A 20,000-nucleotide genomic window follows, 5' to 3' on the forward strand; every position below is an offset into this window, starting at 1 on the left:
ATGGTCGGTGTTCACAGGACGAAAGATGTACGACAACAAGGGTAATCTTATCGCTATTTCGTCGGTATTCGGATGGGTTATCACTTCACTCATCACATCGAACGCAAGCAACGCTATTGCACTAACCACAACAATAGATATCGACAACACGCTACAGAAGTTTTCGGAACTGGAGAACGTTCAAAGCAACACAAAAATGGAACCGGAAGACGAACAGGTCGAGAAGCACTTTCTCGCCACCCACAGTCGCGATGAAAAGGGGAAGTATGTCGTGGAACTTCCATTCAACACGGAAAATCCTGAGTTCGGAGAAACTCTACAAGGAGCTCTTAAACGTTTCAAATTGGTGGAGCGACGACTACAACAAAACGAGCAGCTGCGGACACAGTACGTATACTTTATGCGGGAGTATATCAACCTGGGGCACATGCGTGAGGTGCCGCCAGAGGAAATCGCTACTGGGAATCAGTTCTTTCTTCCCCACCACCCAGTGCTTGGCCGAGAACTGCGAGTGGTCTTTGATGGATCCTTTCGCGACGCCAATGGTAAGGCCTTAAATGACACTCTTTTCACAGGGCCCAGTATCCAACGCGATTTATTTGCTGTGTGCCTACGCTTTCGAATGTACAAGTTCGCATTCTCAGCGGACATCGTTAAAATGTTCCGCCAAATATGGGTGAACGAAAAGCACAGAAACTACCAGAAGATCGTTTGGAGAGAGGATCCATCCGATCCGATCAAGCATTTCCAATTGTGCACTGTAACCTACGGAACGTCATGTGCACCATTCCTGGCAGTACGAGTGCTGGAACAACTCGCTGTGGATCATCAAAAGGAATACCCGAATGCTTCAAAAATCCTACTGGAGGATTTTTATGTCGATGATGTCCTTACTGGGTCAAACAATGAGGATGAACTACGTCGAAACCGAGACGAGTTGATTCAGCTGATGTCGTGCGCAAATCTAGAACTCGGGAAATGGGTATCCAATACCTCATTCATACAAACGGATGATACCGACGCAAAATCGTCGCCAGTTAAGGTTCTCGGACTACACTGGCATCCTGGGAAAGACACTCTAACGTACAACATAAGTCTAGCAGCAAATCCTGATTGCACAAAGAGACAAGTCTTGTCTGACGTCTCCAGGATATTTGATCCTCTCGGACTCTTGGCACCCATTGTAATCCAATTTAAGATTATTTTCCAAAAATTCTGGCTCTTAAACTTGGATTGGGATGACCCGCTCCCAACTAAACTAGCGGACAACTGCCTGAAGTGGAGAGCAGATCTAGACACTCTACAAAAATTCCAGTTACCACGCTTCGTTGCCAACGACGCAGACAACATCGAGCTCCACGGATTTTCGGATGCCTCAACCAAGGCGTACGCTGCTGTGGTATACAGCAGAGTTACAAATGACGACGGATCCATCTCGGTGTCCCTTGTGGCTGCGAAGACAAGGGTGGCGCCACTGAAACAACAATCCTTGCCACGCCTGGAGCTTTGCGCAGCGCTTCTTCTAAGCCAACTCATTCGTTCGATCTCTTCTGGATTACGCCACAAGAACATAACTGTTTTTGCCTGGTCCGACTCATCAATCACTCTCCTGGTTATCCTACGCACCAGCCCAACTAAAAACTTTTGTTGGAAACCGAACCTCGGAAATCCTTGACACTATCCCTAGGAAGGCCTGGCGGCACGAAGACTCCAAATCAAACCCAGCTGACTGCGCTTCCAGGGGTCTGATGGCTGCTGACCTCATCGACTTCCATCTGTGGTGGAATGGACCTTTGTGGCTACGGGACCAGGATCAATACCTGGTAAAGTTAAACGATTCACGATTTGGTTTATCTCTTTCAGACAAACGCATTCAAGGAGAAGTCAAGACAAACTGTTTGGCTACACTGGCTGTTGCAACTCAGGTTCATCCACTCGATGAGCTGATCGCACGAGTTTCTTCTTGGCTCAAGCTAGTTCACATTGTCGCCTATGTGAAGCGATTCATTCAACGCACACAAAATCCATCCTGCGATAAGGCCTCAAGAGCTCTTACTTTTGAAGAGATTAAGGCAGCAAGGATCATTTGTATAAAACACGCGCAACGCTGTTTTCACGAGGACTATCAATTGCTCCTTGCCAAGAAACCCCTAAGTAACCGATCGCAGCTGGTCAAACTTGCACCAATGATAGACGAAAACGATTTGCTGAGGGTAGGCGGACGACTGCACCAATCGCAATTGTCCCGAGAGGCAAAACACCCAGTTTTGCTACCAAAAACGCACCGCATCTCGAAGCTGATCCTGGAACACGAGCACCGAGTAAATCTTCACCCTGGCGTTTATTCCCTGGCGTTTCTAATCATTCGTCAGAGATTCTGGATAATTGGAGCACGTAATCTCATTCGCAGAATAACACACGACTGTTTATCCTGCTTTCGTCAACGCTACCACACTGCCCAACAACAAATGGCTGATTTACCCAGCGTGCGTGTCACTCAAGCCCTTCCATTTGTCAATACTGGTTGCGACTATGCAGGTCCAATCTTTCTGAAAGATGCCAAAGTTCGGAAGCCACGTATCAGCAAGGGCTACATTTGCCTGTTTGTCTGCATGGTCACCTCGGCCATACACCTGGAACTTGCCACAGACCTGACAACAGAAACCTTCCTGGCTGCCTTGCGGCGCTTCATATCCCTGCGTGGCAAGTGTAGCAAGATCTACAGCGACAACGGAACAAACTTTATCGGAGCTAAGCGATCCCTCAACGAAATGCAAGAACTGCTTTCATCACAACAACACATCGTCACATCCACTCTGGTGGATAATGGAATTCAGTGGGTACTCATTCCCCCTAGATCTCCTCATTGGGGAGGGAAATGGGAGTCGGCAGTTCGCTGTGTTAAACTGCATCTGCGCCGCGTCACCGGCAATTCAACGCTCACCTTCGAACAAATGCGCACCTTGCTTGCTCAAATCAGCGCAGTCATAAATTCACGCCCCTTGTGGTACACATCGGATACCGAAAACGACTACTTATCACCCGCCCACTTCTTAATTGGGCGACCGTTAACCACCGTGCCAGATCCTGACTTAAGCCTCATCCCTGTGGGCCGATTAGGATATTGGCAAAGCATCCAGGCTACGCTTCAAGGATTCTGGAAGAAATGGCATCAGGAGTATCTGACTACTCTGCAACAACGTCCGAAATGGACCACTTCAACACCCAACCTCTCGATTGGTGATGTAGTTCTCGTTAAGGAGTCCAGCACACCACCAGCATCTTGGCACATCGCACGGGTTATGGAAACCTATCCAGGGAAGGACAACCTCGTTCGAGCAGTCAAATTGAAGACATCAACTGGAGAGATGATCAGACCGATCACGAAGGTTGCTGTTTTGCCCCATTCAGAAACTGTGTTTCAGGGCGGGCCGGGATGTTCGTGAACGGTTGCAGTCTTTAATAAACTCTCATATTTAGGCGCATAATGCCATCTCTATCTTATGTAACAGATAACCGACATACATATATATATACCTTTTTTGTTTCTGGCAACGCTGCTACGACGGCGTCTTTTTGTGAAATTCGTATCAGTATCAAATAGGCTTCGCAACTGGCAAGAATAAAATTACATACAGTCCACACATCCAAATCGCTTATATTTCTAACCAAGCATTGCAGATCAAACCTGGAAAGAATTATTGGCGATAAGGTTGATTCAGCTGATGAAACTAAGTTAGTTAAAAATTTTAGTTATAAGATACGAGACCTAGTTTGATGCTCTCTCTCTATACAGACAATCCAAAATAATTTCTTAATGAATACGCAGTCCATTTACTTTCTTTTCATAAAGAATGTGTTGTTTGCAAAACAAAAAGCATTTTGTGGAAAATAAAAAGTGTAATAAATATTGATTCTGATCCCTTAAATATTATTGATGTGATTGCAAAAATAGTAGCTATTGGAATTAAATAGCAAGGAAGTGAAAGTATAATTCAAAAATCTGTTAAGACCATAGCGGAGACTATGGACTAAAGGACGTCAAAGCAAAAGCGAATCCTCTACATTTAATAATCTTTTCGATTAAAAATTTATATTTTATGCCCCCCCAATAAACATTTCTTTAATTTATGTATTTAATATAACAAAGAATATATTGTATATAACAAACTTATTTAATTTGTCAAACAAATTGGGTTTCCTTCTGCAAAATATACCTCTTCACGATTTTTTCAGATTTGGTTTAGCGGTACCCTAGTTCTTATAATTTTGCCTTTATATTCTGAGTTCCCCTATTTTGAAAGCTTGCTTTTCAAATAACTTCGCTGTGGACCATGTCATATTATTTTTAGACCGCACAATGCACTAATGGCAAACAATTTCAAGCTTTGGTATTTTTTAAATTTTTATGTGATTACGTTTTGTACAAATGGCTTCAACCTATCGATCATAGTTTCCGGGATATCAGCTTTCATACAGACGATTTTGTACGGTTTGTTTGTTTTGTTCTCAGCGTTCATACGGACCGTCTAACAAGTCTAGATCGACTCGGCTAGTGATCCTGATCAAGAAAACACTGATCGGAAACGCTTTCTTCTACCTGTTAAATACTATCAGATGAATCTAGCATATCCTTTTAGTTTACGAGTAACGGGTATAATTAGAATGAGAGAATAAATCACAAAACAGCTGTTAAGTCGGTCGCCATCTTGAACAGTAATGCCAACTTTAAGTTCTATACCTCTAAAAAAAACACCCTTGCTCCTATAATATGCCGTTTTGCTATAAATGACGAAATCATTAGAATTTTGGTTGATCAGTTTTGATATTTCATAAAACAAGATCTGAAAAATCGTGTATGTTATGATCACTACTGTTTATAATGTCTTCCCACAGAGATCCATCTACCATCCGTTGAACGGATGGTCCATAAGGTTTTGCCGTTCCGAAAATTTTCCATTTAGTTCCCCATCCCAATTTGACGGACTCTTTTATGCGATGGTTCGGCTATGTTTTCTCCGTGCAACTCTGAGCTCTTCTTCTTGACAGTGGAAATTGGAACATTCACTACGAAAACGTAAATAATAATGACAGGGAAAAATCGTAAATGGAAGGCGCAGAAGCAACAGGAATGGTTAGATTAGCCAGATCAGCTGTTATCGGATGGTAGATAGTGGATGTGCTCTGTGGGAATCGAAATTTCACATATGAATATGGGAGGCACAGAAGCATCAGAGTCTCACATATGTGAAAAAATCCAACAGTTCCACATGGATGGACCCTGTGGAAAGAGGGTATAACCCGTTACGTGTTTCTTGTCACCATTTCTTTTTAGTCGCAAGGCAAACGTCAATATTATTATGTTAAATTTGTGTCGTACTCTTTGCTATTAAGCCTAGTACTCAGATCGGCTAAGAGTTTGACTCGTCGAAAAATCTTATTCTTTGTAGTGTGACCGAAGTTTTCAAAGTTCACCCGCGATGCATGTGGCATGGTCTTACTGTCAAGCGACTGGGCTTGTTGCCAAAAGGAAAACAAATCAATTGGAGATATTTAAAAAGGTGGAGTCTGCTGGTACACAAATAAATTAAAATAAAAATTAATGGAATGTTCAACGAATGTTTTTATTTACGTAAATTAGTAGTTTAAAGCATCCTTCTCGTCCCACGGATGCTTCGCCATCCTTCCCGCGCCACCGCAGTCCAGCTCCGAGTCGCAATAGGCATATTGGACCTTGAGGAAGTGGGAGCCAGATTGGGAACGGGTTTGATCCGCTGATGCTGCAAACTGTTCCTTAGCGTGCGCCCTATTTTCCTCCTCCCCATAGAAGCCAACGGGTCCTCCAGCTCCGCTTAAGCTGCGAAGAGGCTGGTGGTGGTGGTGGTGGTGTACGGACTCCTAATGGAGAGGACTTCGGAGATCATATTACTGGTGGTTATGCTAAAAAGATCCTTTTATTAGTACGACGCAACCAAATTATTTTGGCCAGATCTTACATTCTTTGCGAGGACACGCTCGGCTGGATGTCCATGTAGAGAGCGAAGTCCCACTCGGCATGTTCCTTCCCACTGGGATTCTCTAGAGGATCTCCTCCAGCACGTCAACTATTCTGCGCATTTGCCCCTGTTGTGGTAATGCTTCCTGTCGGTCAAGTCCCACAATAATGGGCAACAGCTTGGATTAGGCGTCCTTTTTCATCTGCGTTTACCTCATTTAACCGATTTTGGGGTTTTTCTTCAATTTAAAATTTTTAAATCCCCACAGCTTTTGCACGAACACCGCCAAAGATTAAATTTCTTATTCTTTGGGCCGCGGCTAACGGCGTTCATCGAAATTCACTCCCGAAATCTGGTATTTTTTCTGGTATTTCCTTAGCTCATCTGAGTACCGCGCTGAAAAACAGACCCGACGAAAAGCTTTAGGCGCCTGTTTGCCTCTCGCTCACTCCTATGGTTAGCTCGCGGTTTTCGTCGATGTGAGTACTAGGCTTTACTCTCAAAGCGCTAACTTGCTCCTAGGATGTATTTTATTTAACGAGTAATAGGTTTAATACATTATTATATCAAATATCAATAAAATGGATAAGAGTGTATCGGAATGGAAAAACGTTGATCTCTTCTATACAATCCCCCTACCATTTTTAAAATTCCCGACCACTGCAGAAATATTGTGCTACTGCTTTTACGAATCAAAAACTACCACAGAGGAAATCCAAATAAGATTAGTAATATGCGAACAAAACGGAAATATTCTTATATACCTCTCGAATTGGGAATGTATTACCTTTAGATGTCCAGCAAGACCGGATACTATCACTCTTTGCTGCCTTACATCAAATAACTGGCTTGCAACTGCGACACCAATATCCAACTGTGGTATTCACATTGATATATACGATTTAAGAAAATTAACCAAAAAACAAGGAGCTCCAATAATTGTGTCCGCATATTTTCAAGTCACAAGTATTGCTTCCTGTATTACTGCTGTAGTCGTTGGTGATAAAATACTTTCTTTAGCCATAGGATTTGAAAATGGAGATATTCTCTTGCATTCTGGATAAATCACTCGAAATTTTTCTGCAACTATTCGCAAGCATACTGTAAGTGGATACGCAATAAATGGAATACATTTCGACATTAATAACCTGGAATCAGATCCCCCAACTCAAATTATGTTTGTAACATGTATTCAAGGAGTGCATTGTTTCGTGTTGAAAGAAAAAGGTTGTATAGATCAAGCATTTATTCTCGATAATGATAAATGTAATCACTGCAGTACGATGCGCAAGGCTGGAGACGGCGTTGAAGTGTCGATGTTGGTAGTAGGACGGGCAGATGCTATATATTGCTATACCCGTGAAGGAAGAGGTCCTTGTTTTGCTATCGAAGGCACAAAGAAATGTCTTGCTTGGGTAGGTCATCACTCAATCGTCGCGACGAGAAAATCATGTTTAAAGCAAAACATCTCGACTTTAATTGTTATAGATACAGAAAACAAAATTATAGTTTATCAAATGCAACTACAAGAATTGTTCTACATAATAAGCGAAAATAATTTTTGCTTTATTATAAACAATGCTCATGTCGTAAATACTTGCAACGTATTAATGTTAGAGCAGCTCAATATGAGTAAAAAAATACGTCGGTTAATTAAACAAAATATGTACAATATAGCATTAAGATTGTTACACCGAGAGGGCTGTTCTAACTCACCGGAAGCTGCTTTCGTAAGGTTTCAATACGGAAATCATTTAATACTAAAAGGCGAAATAAGTAGAGCTGTTAAAGAATTTATTAAAACAATTGGTTTTGTTAAACCGTATTCTGTAATTTCAAAACTTTTACATTCTAGATACAATAATTATCTAATAGACTACTTATCTGAATGGAACAAAATTAACGGGACTTCAAGCAACCACACAAAACTAATTGAATGTTGCATTAATCGTGAGGAAATTAAGCATAAAATAGAGCACTTATCTCATGGAGTTGTACCCTTAAGTTTAACAAGCAAGCCGGAATTAAGAAATCTTTCAAATTTATCAAAAATATATTTTGAATGGAAACTTCAAAATCAGAGCAAAGTTGAAAAAGAACATTTATTGCATAGATTTTTGGAGTATGGACCAGAATCTCTATTAGTAGATCCTACTACTTATTTAGTAAACATAAAATCGGAACATTTAAATACACCCGAAAATATTCTAGCAGAAGAATCTAGCATATCCTTTTAGTTTACGAGTAACGGGTATAATTATTATCCAAATAATAATGCATAATGAATGAAGCAGAATTAAGGAAATGCCATCGCACAACCTTCAACTATTTCGATGGCAAATTAAATGGAAAATTACGGCAAATGGGCGGGCGTAGAACTTTAAATTTCAATAAAACAACGATGGATTATTCGATTGACATGCATTTTTTTTATTAGAAAGATAATCTTGTGGCATTACATTTTAAATATGATTTCTGACATATGACCGCCACGGTTGGCTCGGATGTAGTCCAATCTAGACGTCCAATTTGAGAATAAATCACAAAACAGCTGTTAAGTCGGTCGCCATCTTGAACAGTAATGCCAACTTTAAGTTCTATACCTCTAAAAAAAAACACCCTTGCTCCTATAATATGCCGTTTTGCTATAAATGACGAAATCATTAGAATTTTGGTTGATCAGTTTTGATATTTCATAAAACAAGATCTGAAAAATCGTGTATGTTATGATCACTACTGTTTATAGTGTTTTCCCACAGAGATCCATCTACCATCCGTTGAACGGATGGTCCATAAGGTTTTGCCGTTCCGAAAATTTTCCATTTAGTTCCCCATCCCAATTTGACGGACCCTTTTATGCGATGGTTCGGCTATGTTTTCTCCGTGCAACTCTGAGCTCTTCTTCTTGACAGTGGAAATTGGAACATTCACTACGAAAACGTAAATAATAATGACAGGGAAAAATCGTAAATGGAAGGCGCAGAAGCAACAGGAATGGTTAGATTAGCCAGATCAGCTGTTATCGGATGGTAGATAGTGGATGTGCTCTGTGGGAATCGAAATTTCACATTTGAAAATGGGAGGCACAGAAGCATCAGAGTCTCACATATGTGAAAAAATCCAACAGTTCCACATGGATGGACCCTGTGGAAAGAGGGTATAACCCGTTACGTGTTTCTTGTCACCATTTCTTTTTAGTCGCAAGGCAAACGTCAATATTATTATGTTAAATTTGTATCGTACTCTTTGCTATTACTCTCAAAGCACTAACTTGCTCCTAGGATGTATTTTATTTAACGAGTAATAGGTTTAATACATTATTATATCAAATATAAATAAAATGGATAAGAGTGTATCGGAATGGAAAAACGTTGATCTCTTCTATACAATCCCCCTACCATTTGTAAAATTCCCGACCACTGCAGAAATATTGTGCTACTGCTTTTACGAATCAAAAACTACCACAGAGGAAATCCAAATAAGATTAGTAATATGCGAACAAAACGGAAATATTCTTGTATACCTCTCGAATTGGGAATGTATTACCTTTAGATGTCCAGCAAGACCGGATACTATCACTCTTTGCTGCCTTACATCAAATAACTGGCTTGCAACTGCGACACCAATATCCAACTGTGGTATTCACATTGATATATACGATTTAAGAAAATTAACCAAAAAACAAGGAGCTCCAATAATTGCGTCCGCATATTTTCAAGTCACAAGTATTGCTTCCTGTATTACTGCTGTAGTCGTTGGTGATAAAATACTTTCTTTAGCCATAGGATTTGAGAATGGTGATATTCTCTTGCATTCTGGAAAAATCACTCGAAATTTTTCTGCAACTATTCGCAAGCATACTGTAAGTGGATACGCAATAAATGGAATACATTTCGACATTAATAACCTGGAATCAGATCCCCCAACTCAAATTATGTTTGTAACATGTATTCAAGGAGTGCATTGTTTCGTGTTGAAAGAAAAAGGTTGTATAGATCAAGCATTTATTCTCGATAATGATAAATGCAATCACTGCAGTACGATGCGCAAGGCTGGAGACGGCGTTGAAGTGTCGATGTTGGTAGTAGGACGGGCAGATGCTATATATTGCTATACCCGTGAAGGAAGAGGTCCTTGTTTTGCTATCGAAGGCACAAAGAAATGTCTTGCTTGGGTAGGTCATCACCTAATCGTCGCGACGAGAAAATCATGTTTAAAGCAAAACATCTCGACTTTAATTGTTGTAGATACAGAAAACAAAATTATAGTTTATCAAATGCAACTACAAGAATTGTTCTACATAATAAGCGAAAATAATTTTTGCTTTATTATAAACAATGCTCATGTCGTAAATACTTGCAACGTATTAATGTTAGAGCAGCTCAATATGAGTAAAAAAATACGTCGGTTAATTAAACAAAATATGTACAATATAGCATTAAGATTGTTACACCGAGAGGGCTGTTCTAACTCACCGGAAGCTGCTTTCGTAAGGTTTCAATACGGAAATCATTTAATACTAAAAGGCGAAATAAGTAGAGCTGTTAAAGAATTTATTAAAACAATTGGTTTTGTTAAACCGTATTCTGTAATTTCAAAACTTTTACATTCTAGATACAATAATTATCTAATAGACTACTTATCTGAATGGAACAAAATTAACGGGACTTCAAGCAACCACACAAAACTAATTGAATGTTGCATTAATCGTGAGGAAATTAAGCATAAAATAGAGCACTTATCTCATGGAGTTGAACCCTTGAGTTTAACAAGCAAGCCGGAATTAAGAAATCTTTCAAATTTATCAAAAATATATTTTGAATGGAAACTTCAAAATCAGAGCAAAGTTGAAAAAGAACATTTATTGCATAGATTTTTGGAATATGGACCAGAATCCCTATTAGTAGATCCTACTACTTATTTAGAAAACATAAAATCGGAACATTTAAATACACCCGAAAATATTCTTTTATTTTTTACCATTTTGCCACAACAAAACGATTACTGTGCCAAAATGTTAGCTGAAATCATTGAAAAATTTCCCAATTGTAACAAAAAATTAAATTTTTATTTACTTGTTCTCTATCTTGTTTTATGGCGAGGAAAGAAAGTTACCAAAAATTGTATTTTAGAGTTTTTAAGAAAAGAATGCTTGCCTTCGGACAAGGTTTTAATTATTTGTAGGATGTATTCATTTTTTAATGGGATACAAGAAATGACTACTAACCAAAAGAATGAAACATTGCATCATGAAACAGTTAATAAATGTATACAAACACTAATTGAAAATAATCCGGAAGCTGCTTTAAATTTGAATTTAAGTAAAATAACATTTCTTATGATGCTAAAAAGTTTTTGCTCTAATGATAAAATAAAAGCATTGCAGATTAAATCTGTCCTTAGGGAAAGAATAATTGGCGATATAGTTGATTCAGCTAATGAAACCAAGTTAATTAAAGATTTTAACGATAAGATAACGGGATCTAGTTTGATGCTCTCTCTCTATACAAAAAATCCAATAGAATTTCGTAATGATTCATGTGACAATTGTCGTGAAACCTTGAATACGCAGTCCATTTACTTTCTTTGTCAACATTCCTTTCATAAAGAATGCCTTAGTTATAACTCAACAAAAGGTCGTGAAGAAATAATATGTGTCGTTTGCAAAACAAAAAGCAATTTGGGGAAAATAAAAAGTGTAATAAATATTAGTTCTGATCCCTTAAATATTATTGATGTGATTGCAAAAATAGTAGCTATAGGAATTAAAAAGCAAGGAAGTGAAAGTATAATTCAAAAATCTGTTAAAACCATAGCGGAAAGGAATTACCCAAAAGGACGTCAAGGCAAAAGCGAATCCGCTACATTTAATAATCTTTTCGATTAAAAATTCATATTATATGCCCCCACATTAAAATGTTTTAATTTATGTATTTAATATAATAAAAAATATATTGTATTTTATTTAATTTTTCTAACAAATTGGTTTTCCTACTAAAAACATAAAGGGCTCTTAATTTTTTCAGATTTGTTTTAGAGATACAATAGTTCTTATAATTTCCCCTTTATTTCTGAGTTCAAATATCTTCGCTGTGGGCCAAGTCATTAATTTTAGACCGCTTACAACGCTGTAATGGCAAACAATTTCTAGCGTTATGGGCGTTAGAGTGGGCGTGGCACCCTGCTGAAAAAAGATTGCGCTGCGTAATCTCTAGAATCTGGATGCCTAGTCCCAACTAGCTCTTGTAGTTGGCTTGATCGACTAACCTATTAATCCTGATCAAGAATATATAAACTTTATGGGGTTACATACTTTTCGACGAATCTAGTATACCCTTTACCTTACGAATAACGAGTATAAAAAGCATACGACCTATCCCCAATAACGACTTATGCACAGATGAGGAAACTATACAATACCTCCTTTGACATGGGTATTTGGGGCTCCCGGCAGATTGGTCTGCTTGTCGGACCTTAAGACGGTCTCCCAAAAACGCATTGTCAGCTTCATCCAAAGGTCAGGCTGGCAGTACGCTTCCACTACCAAGCACATAGCATCCTGCTGGGGTCCTCTTTTTAGGCATAAAGGAGGCGGCGAAACCTCCCACATGAGCCCCAAGGCTTACAAACCGATTATCATTAACTCGTTTATTGAAAACACTAGGAGAACTGCTGGATCTGCACATCAGGAATGATGTGGGAAGACTTCTTTTAACCAAGCCTACACCAAAAGTCAATCGGTGGACACGGCACTACATTCGTTACATACATTGAGAATGCCCTTCACAATAAGGAGTATGCTCGACTCTCAGCTCCATAATGGAATCAATACTTAGGGATATACATACATACGTAGGATGCTATTTAAGTTTCTGGCCTAGGTCCCCTCTAGCCATATAAGGACCAGTTGCCTTTTCGCATAAAAAATTTGGATCCTTATCGATAAAAATTCCATACAACTTTTTCATGTGTGTCCACGTTTGATATCGATTAACGATTAATCAAAAACGTACCGCGGCAGAAAAATGGAATTAACTTGTAATCATTTTCACGAAAAGAGTGCATCGATGAACTTAAATCTTTGTGTGGCGATAAAGCACCATCCAATAGCACTGATAAAACTGGTTTAATGAATTCAATCGTGGCCGAAGTTCGCTCGAAGACGAAGGTCGTCCAAAAACAGTCGTTGTGCCAGGGAACATTGGTGCCGTCCGTAAACTTATAATGCAAGATCGACATGTGACATACCGCGAGATAAAGGCATCCTTGGGCGTTTCTTCCACCAGCCTACATTCGATATTTTATAAACGCCTGGCCGTAAAAAACGTTTGTTTTTTTTTTGGATTCCGCGCCATTTTATAATCGCTCACAAGAAAACTCGTGAAATTTCGAAAAAATTCAATCGTGGTATTTCACAAGACGCTTATAAGATCGTCACAGGTGACAAATGATTAATCTATGCCTATGGGCCTGAAACAAAACAACAATCGACCTAAAGTTGTTCGTGGAAGGAGCACGGAGTGAAAAACGTTCTTCGACAGTTGGTTTTTTGCGCCTTCAAAAGTGTATAAATCTTGCTGGAATATACTTTGAAAAAAAATAAAACCATTTTTAATGATACATGTTAGCATTTTCATTATTAGGCCAGAAATCTATATAGCAACCCTTGTATGTGATTTGTCGGAGAAAGTTGGACTCAGTAAATTTTGGGAGTTCTGCCAGGTTGCTCCCTGGATTATGGTGGTCTGTTTTCCGTGGTGCCTCCTACGCATCGGGATTCTTCGTCAGCTCCCTTTTTTAGGCAATCAGGGATCTCTTGCATCTTATTGCCTTTTGTAAGGATATCTCGGTGGGCTACGAAGACGCCACCAGACCAATCCCACCTAAAATTGAATATAAACGAATGACCGAAAGAATTTGGTTTTATTTTTATTTTTAACTGAAAAGTATTTTTTTAGTAAAAGCACAAATTAGTTATTTTTGTCAGGACCAAAGAAAAAAAAACTTAGCGAAACGCGAAAGAAATGTTCGAAGCCTTAACGTTTCTGGTTTAACCTCCTTCCAGATTGGAGGTCTAAATTATCTCCTCTCAAAATTTTTTTTTGAGGGAGCGATTCATTTTCCCGTGCTTTAACAGGTTCACCATCAGAGGTTAAGAGGTTCACCTAAAAATGTAAAAAAGAAAAATAAAGGTAAAGGTACATCCAAAAACGAAAACGGAAAAAACAAACATTTTCCAGTTGCCTTCTTAAAGTAAATATAGTTTTATCTAATATTATTACTATTTATTATTAACGAGTTTATACAACAGACAACCTCTGATTAATAATACCCGTTACTCGTAGAGTAAAAGGGTATACTAGATTCGTCGGAAAGTATGTAACAGGCAGAAGGAAGCGTTTCCGACCCCATAAAGTATATATTCTTGATCAGGATGACTAGCCGAGTCGATCTATCCATGTCCGTCTGTCCGTCTGACCGTCTGTCCGTCCGGATGAACGCTGAGATCTCGGAAACTATAAGAGCTAGGCTATTGAGATTTGGCGTGCAGATTCCTGAGCTTCTTACGCAGCGCAAGTTTGTTTCAGCAGAGTGCCACGCCCACTCTAACGCCCACAAACCGCCCAAAACTGTGGCTCCTAAAGTTTTGATGCTAGAATAAAATTTGTAACTGAAATGTATTGTTCTCATCAATACCTATCGATTGACCCAAAAAAAAAGTTTGCAACGCCCACTTCAACGACCACAAGCCGCCCACAAACTTCAAAAAATCGTAAATATGAACGCGGATATCTCGGAAAATATCAAAGATAGAGAAATGGGACTTCAGATTTCGATTTCGTAGGCTTGAGCGCAGCGCAAATTTGTTACGCGAATATGCCACGCCCACTCTAACGCCCACAACTCTTAAGTCTGTCTACCGCCGGTAGGTGGTAGTTAGCTGAGTAACGGGTATCTGATATCTCGGAAACTATAAGAGCTAGGTTATTGAGATTGGCATGCAGACTCCTGAGCTTCTTACGCAGCGCAAGTTTGCTTCAGCATCGTGCCACGCCCACTTTAACGCCCACAAGCCGCCAAAAACTGTGGCTCTCACAGTTTTAATGATAGAGTAGAAATTTTAACTGAAATGAATTGTTCTCATCAATACCTATCGATTGCCCCAAAAAAAAGTTTGGCACGCCCACTTTAACGCCCACAAACTTCAAAAAATCGTGAGTATGAGCGCGGATATCTCGGAAAAGATACAGAATTGGAATTTCAGATTTAGATTTCGTAGGCTTGAGCGCAGCGCAAGTTTGTTACGCGAATATGCCACGCCCACTCTAACGCCCACAAACCGCCCAAACCTGTGGCACCCACAATTTTTATGATAGATAAAAAATTTTAAGTGAAATGTATTAGTCTCGTCAATACCTATCGATTGATCCAAAAAAAGTTTGCCACACCCACTCTAACGCCCACAAACCGCTCAAACCTCTGACGCCTACAATTTTCATGCTAGAAAAAAATTTTAACTGAAATGTATTAGTCTCGTCAATACCTATCGATTGACTTAAATAACATTTGCCACGCCCACTCTAACGCCCATAACGCTTAAATCTGTCTACCGCCCACATAACCATATATTGGGATCAGGGGTAGGTGGCGCATTTCAGTCTCGCCTTGCTGCTTGCATATCTCCATTTCCTTTTTGTCCCTTTAGCTGAGTAACGGATATCTGATAGTCGAGGTACTCGACTATAGCGTTCTTCCTTGTTTAGATCTGTAATATCGTTTATTTATTTCTTACACCATTTATTGTTTTTCACATCAAAAATATGTTATTATACCGGTTACTGGTAGAGTAAATGGGTATACTGTACTCAGGGGAAAATATATATATTCTTGATCAGGTTCACTAGCCGAGTCGATCTTGCCATGTCCGTATGGCTGAGATCTCGGAAACTATAAGTGCAGGAGTGTTGGGACTTGGCATGCAGATTCTTGGGCTTCCTGGGCAGCGCAAGTTTGTTTCAGCAGGGTTCCACGCCCACTCTAACACCCGAAAACGACATAACACTAAAACCTGTAAAGCGCTAACAGTCTTTAGTATTTTGTAAAAATTTAAATGAGAGTTTGTTCTTATTATCAATTCCTATCTACATAAAAATTATTTAAGTCCGACTAGGCACTAAAAGTTATAACCAAATAATAATCAATATTTTGCAATTCAATCGAGATTGCACACCACATTCAGCAAATAAGCTCCCTGCAGTACCATTCGGCGCCGATTGAGCACTCAATCACTGCAAAAAGTTCATCACTCAGCGCTCAATAGGCGCCTAATGTATATGGGATTGAGTGCTCAAATTAACATGTCCTAGGGTTCATCAGTGCACAAAAACTAGCACTCATTGGGCGCTTTTTTGAGCACCCCTTTAAGCGCTCGATTAGGCAGTAGAAAAGGCACACATTCAGCACATGTTGAGCGCTCGATTAAGCAGCGGAAAAAGCACACATTCAGCACACGTTGAGCGCTGGATTAGGCAGTAGAAAAGGCACACATTCAGCACCCGTTGAGCGCTAGATTAGGCAGTAGAAAAGGCACACATTCAGCACACGTAGAGCGCTCGATTAGGCAGTAGAAATGGCACACATTCAGCACACGTTGAGCGATTAGCAGCAAATATAATTGCAGTTGTAATTATTTATTTTTATTTATTTGTGTTAAAATTTTAGCTCGGGGGTTCCCGGTGTTATCGGAGTCGTCAGTATCTGGGGCCGGCGTTGACTTTTTTTTGCCCAACTTAAGTTTTTGACGCACCTCATTGCTTTTTGCAGTGCCTTTTCGGGAGGCTCCGAGTGCTCCACCAGAGCGATTGCATCTAGTATTAGAAGAAAAATTAGTTTTGAAAATAGAAAGAGACGAAAATAAAAACGAGTGACCGAGTAATAAAAGATGTGTTATCTTTGGCATTCAATGTAAAAATCCCAGAAGTCTTTTAAAAATTAAACTTACAAACAATAGTTACTTTCGGCCCCAATAAAAACTCACTTAACAAGGCGCGGACGAAATTTGGGTAGACTAAGCTTCTTCTTGTTTTGAAACCCCTCCAAGTTGTGGGACACAACAAGTTCCAATGATAATATGCTTAAAATGGATCGACTAAGCCATCCATTTTTACCATCAGCCTTGTCTAAAAATATAAGAAAATTAAAAAAATATCGAGAAGAAATTTGCAAACTTTTATTTTCGTTCACTTGATTTATTTTATTTTCTTGTAAAAAATTATTAACAAAAATATACCACACACTATTTATGTATTTTTTTATTATTTATTAAAACATTCATTTATTTTGCAGATGCGGAAAAAAAATAACACTTTCCAGGGACTGAAAATAAGAGATGTTAGAGATTTGTATTTAAATAACCATGTTTGTTTACGTACACAAAAGTAAGAATTGTGGTTTAATGTTATTAATATTAATTTTTAACGAATTTTAACCACAAACATAAGTTTTAAAAACAAACATCTCTTATTTTTTGTCCCTGGAACTATGCACTCAATAAGATTTTTAAATTGTTTCACAGATTTGTTTATTTGTTTATTATATGCTCCATTTGTTGCTTTTCACATCAAAAATTAATATTTTTCACAGCTATTTTTTTCCCGCCACGTGTTTTTTTGGGAATCTTGTATTTCCCTTATTTTAAATCAAACAAAAACACCTCTTAACGAGGTAAAAAGTAGTGGCGAACGCGCCATAAACAAAAATTTCTGATATCAACAATTGTGACAAAAAATTATATTACATTCGATAAAATAAATAAACTATATTAAATTTATGACTTCGGCCCGCAACAGTAAATATTTATTAACCTACACGTAAATTTTCTAATGTAGCGTGCCGAATACATAAACTTAGCTTGCTTTTATTTCGTCACAATTGTTGATATCAGAAATTTTTGTTGAAGGCGCGTTCGCCACTACTTTTTACCTCGTTAAGAGGTGTTTTTGTTTGATATCAAAAGTTTTTTTTTGCACAAGAGTTTAAGAACCTCAATACCATGACTAGGATTCGTCCCCATATGGCTTGGGTAATCTTAGCTGAACGCCACCTTAAATTAGGCACAACAAGTTTTATCGCTTCAATTACCTATTTTAATAGCACAAGTTTGGAATCTCAAGGGCTGTATAGTTTCAGATTCCAAGAGAAATCTGTCGTTTCTTACATTTTCCGCCGAACTATCGGGTTTTCCTAAAGTGGTAGAACAAATAGATCAAGTTTCCTATTTCGATTAGCTTCATGCAAGTAAAGGACCCTAAAACCATAACAGATTTGCCGTTTAAAAAATTTAATAAGAATATTTTTCATCAAATTGGTGTTTTCTTGTTTATTCCAATAAGTATGAAATATTCCGTATACGGAGCTGAAACGAGTTGCACTTTTTATCGCTTAATATCTTCCAAACGGTAATTTTTAGGGCAAAAAGTGTTATACATCAAAAGTTGAGGAATCTCAAGGGCAACATGATTTGAAATTTGAAAAGAAATCGTTGGACTCAATTTTGAGAAAATAGTCAAAAGGTGGTTTAAAAAAATAACTTTTTGTCATAACTCTAAATCTATTATATTCAGACAATTTTACTATATGAAGGTTATTTAGCAAATTTAATTATCTTTTCAGAAATATATAGCACGTTTCTCTAGCATTAGTTGTTTAGATACCATAAGCATTTTAAATCTGGCTTTATTTTTTGATTTTTCGCTAAACTAGCGGGTTTTTCCAAAAGTCGTAGAACAAACGTTTTCTCTTTCAAGCTACTTTATACACCCATAGGGTTTCCAAAACCCTAAAACTAAGATGGGATGCATACAAACCCACAAACAAAGGGACAAACATTTTCATTTTGGGAAGAAGAAGGAAGAAAATCTTGTTTTTTGAATTACTTTTGAACGGAACATCGGATTCTTACAAATGAGGTGTCATTCGACGCGTATTCTCAGTATGAATAAAACTAGCTAAACAGCCGGGGGCCTTTATCCCCATCGTATCCAGCAGCTCAAATTTTCTAAATTTTTACTTTTACACTTTTACCGCTTTTTCTCCCAACCAAATCTGTATTGCGAAAGTCTTGGTATGCAATCTTCTTCTTTTGCAATACCTTTCGATTGGTGCATAACTCGTTACGATCGGACCATAATGGCAGATTTTCAATTCTGCGGCTATATATAGTAGTTGTCTTCGCACGCTCTCTTGCGCGCTTCGCCACTACGTGTACTGCCGTCCACAGTGATATAGATTATCTTGTTTTTTACTCTCACTGTTTTCAAAATTATTGGTCTGCGACAGACTTACCTGGGAATTGTTTCTCTTTCACTTTAAAGGCACTTTTTATTAAATTTAATAAAGTTAATTTCTTGTAGTTTTGCTTGAACTTTTAACTCCTTCACTTAAGTAAACGCAAGTGAAAAAGACGAAAAATGGCGCGTGCCTTCCAGAAAAACAACAAGCAACAACAACAACGGATCCGCTAATACGTTGTTGTTCTGTTTCTTTGGCATGTCCCGTTTGGTCTATGCATCTTGCACTTCGAAGCAGGGTATTTATAGACATATCCGACTATGCAAATCGTTATAAAAAAATATGTTTTTAAAACTTCACATATTAATAAATAATATTAATAAACATATACATTTTTTTAAGAAATACAATTAATTTAAAACCCAAACATATTATTTTAATTGGTTGTTCTAACATTTACAAAAAAATGTCGCATTATTCAAAGGCAAGGGTGCACAAAAGTCTAGCTACTTTAATTGCTGGGCCTCCTTGCCCTCACACGCATTTCTTCAGCTGAGACGTTGCGAGAGAGGGAGAGCCCAAAAGTACTTACCCTGCAAGCATTTTCTATTGCGGAAGGCATTATTAAGTGACTTCTAGAAGATGAAAACGATCGTCCGCGATATCGCATTCGGATCGCGGAAGTGACTCCCGTCGGGAAGAAATGTGCCACTT

General features: G+C 38.5%; 2 protein-coding genes across 3 annotated transcripts; both read left to right on the forward strand.

Annotated features, from left to right (window-relative positions):
* Positions 1-6,562: 6,562 nt before the first annotated feature.
* Positions 6,563-8,233, forward strand: LOC119554822 (vacuolar protein sorting-associated protein 11 homolog). The gene is given in 1 exon segment (XM_037865896.1): positions 6,563-8,233. A coding segment is annotated over 1 exon segment (1,656 nt). The 5' UTR covers positions 6,563-6,577.
* A 995-nt stretch (positions 8,234-9,228) lies between these two features.
* LOC119554262 (vacuolar protein sorting-associated protein 11 homolog) lies at positions 9,229-11,974 on the forward strand. Of its 2 annotated transcripts, XM_037865107.1 has the most exons (3): positions 9,602-9,721; positions 9,776-9,982; positions 10,048-11,974. In XM_037865107.1, the coding sequence occupies exon 3, from the start codon at positions 10,072-10,074 to the stop codon at positions 11,881-11,883; it is 1,812 nt and encodes a 603-aa protein (XP_037721035.1). In that variant the 5' UTR covers positions 9,602-9,721; positions 9,776-9,982; positions 10,048-10,071; the 3' UTR covers positions 11,884-11,974. The 2 variants fall into 2 exon arrangements, with proteins under 2 accessions (XP_037721033.1, XP_037721035.1); XM_037865105.1 differs by having other exon boundaries at positions 9,229-9,721; positions 9,776-11,974.
* The last annotated feature ends 8,026 nt before the right edge of the window (positions 11,975-20,000 follow it).

Source organism: Drosophila subpulchrella, chromosome 3L (assembly GCF_014743375.2).
Source record: "Drosophila subpulchrella strain 33 F10 #4 breed RU33 chromosome 3L, RU_Dsub_v1.1 Primary Assembly, whole genome shotgun sequence".
Lineage (NCBI taxonomy): Eukaryota > Metazoa > Arthropoda > Insecta > Diptera > Drosophilidae > Drosophila > Drosophila subpulchrella.

Bases quoted from the DNA above. Each gene is read 5' to 3' on its own strand.
- LOC119554262 (XM_037865105.1), top strand. From the start codon at position 9,337: ATGGATAAGAGTGTATCGGAATGGAAAAACGTTGATCTCTTCTATACA. The intron at 9,722-9,775 runs GTATTGCTTCCT...TACTTTCTTTAG, and splicing joins CGCATATTTTCAAGTCACAA to CCATAGGATTTGAGAATGGT.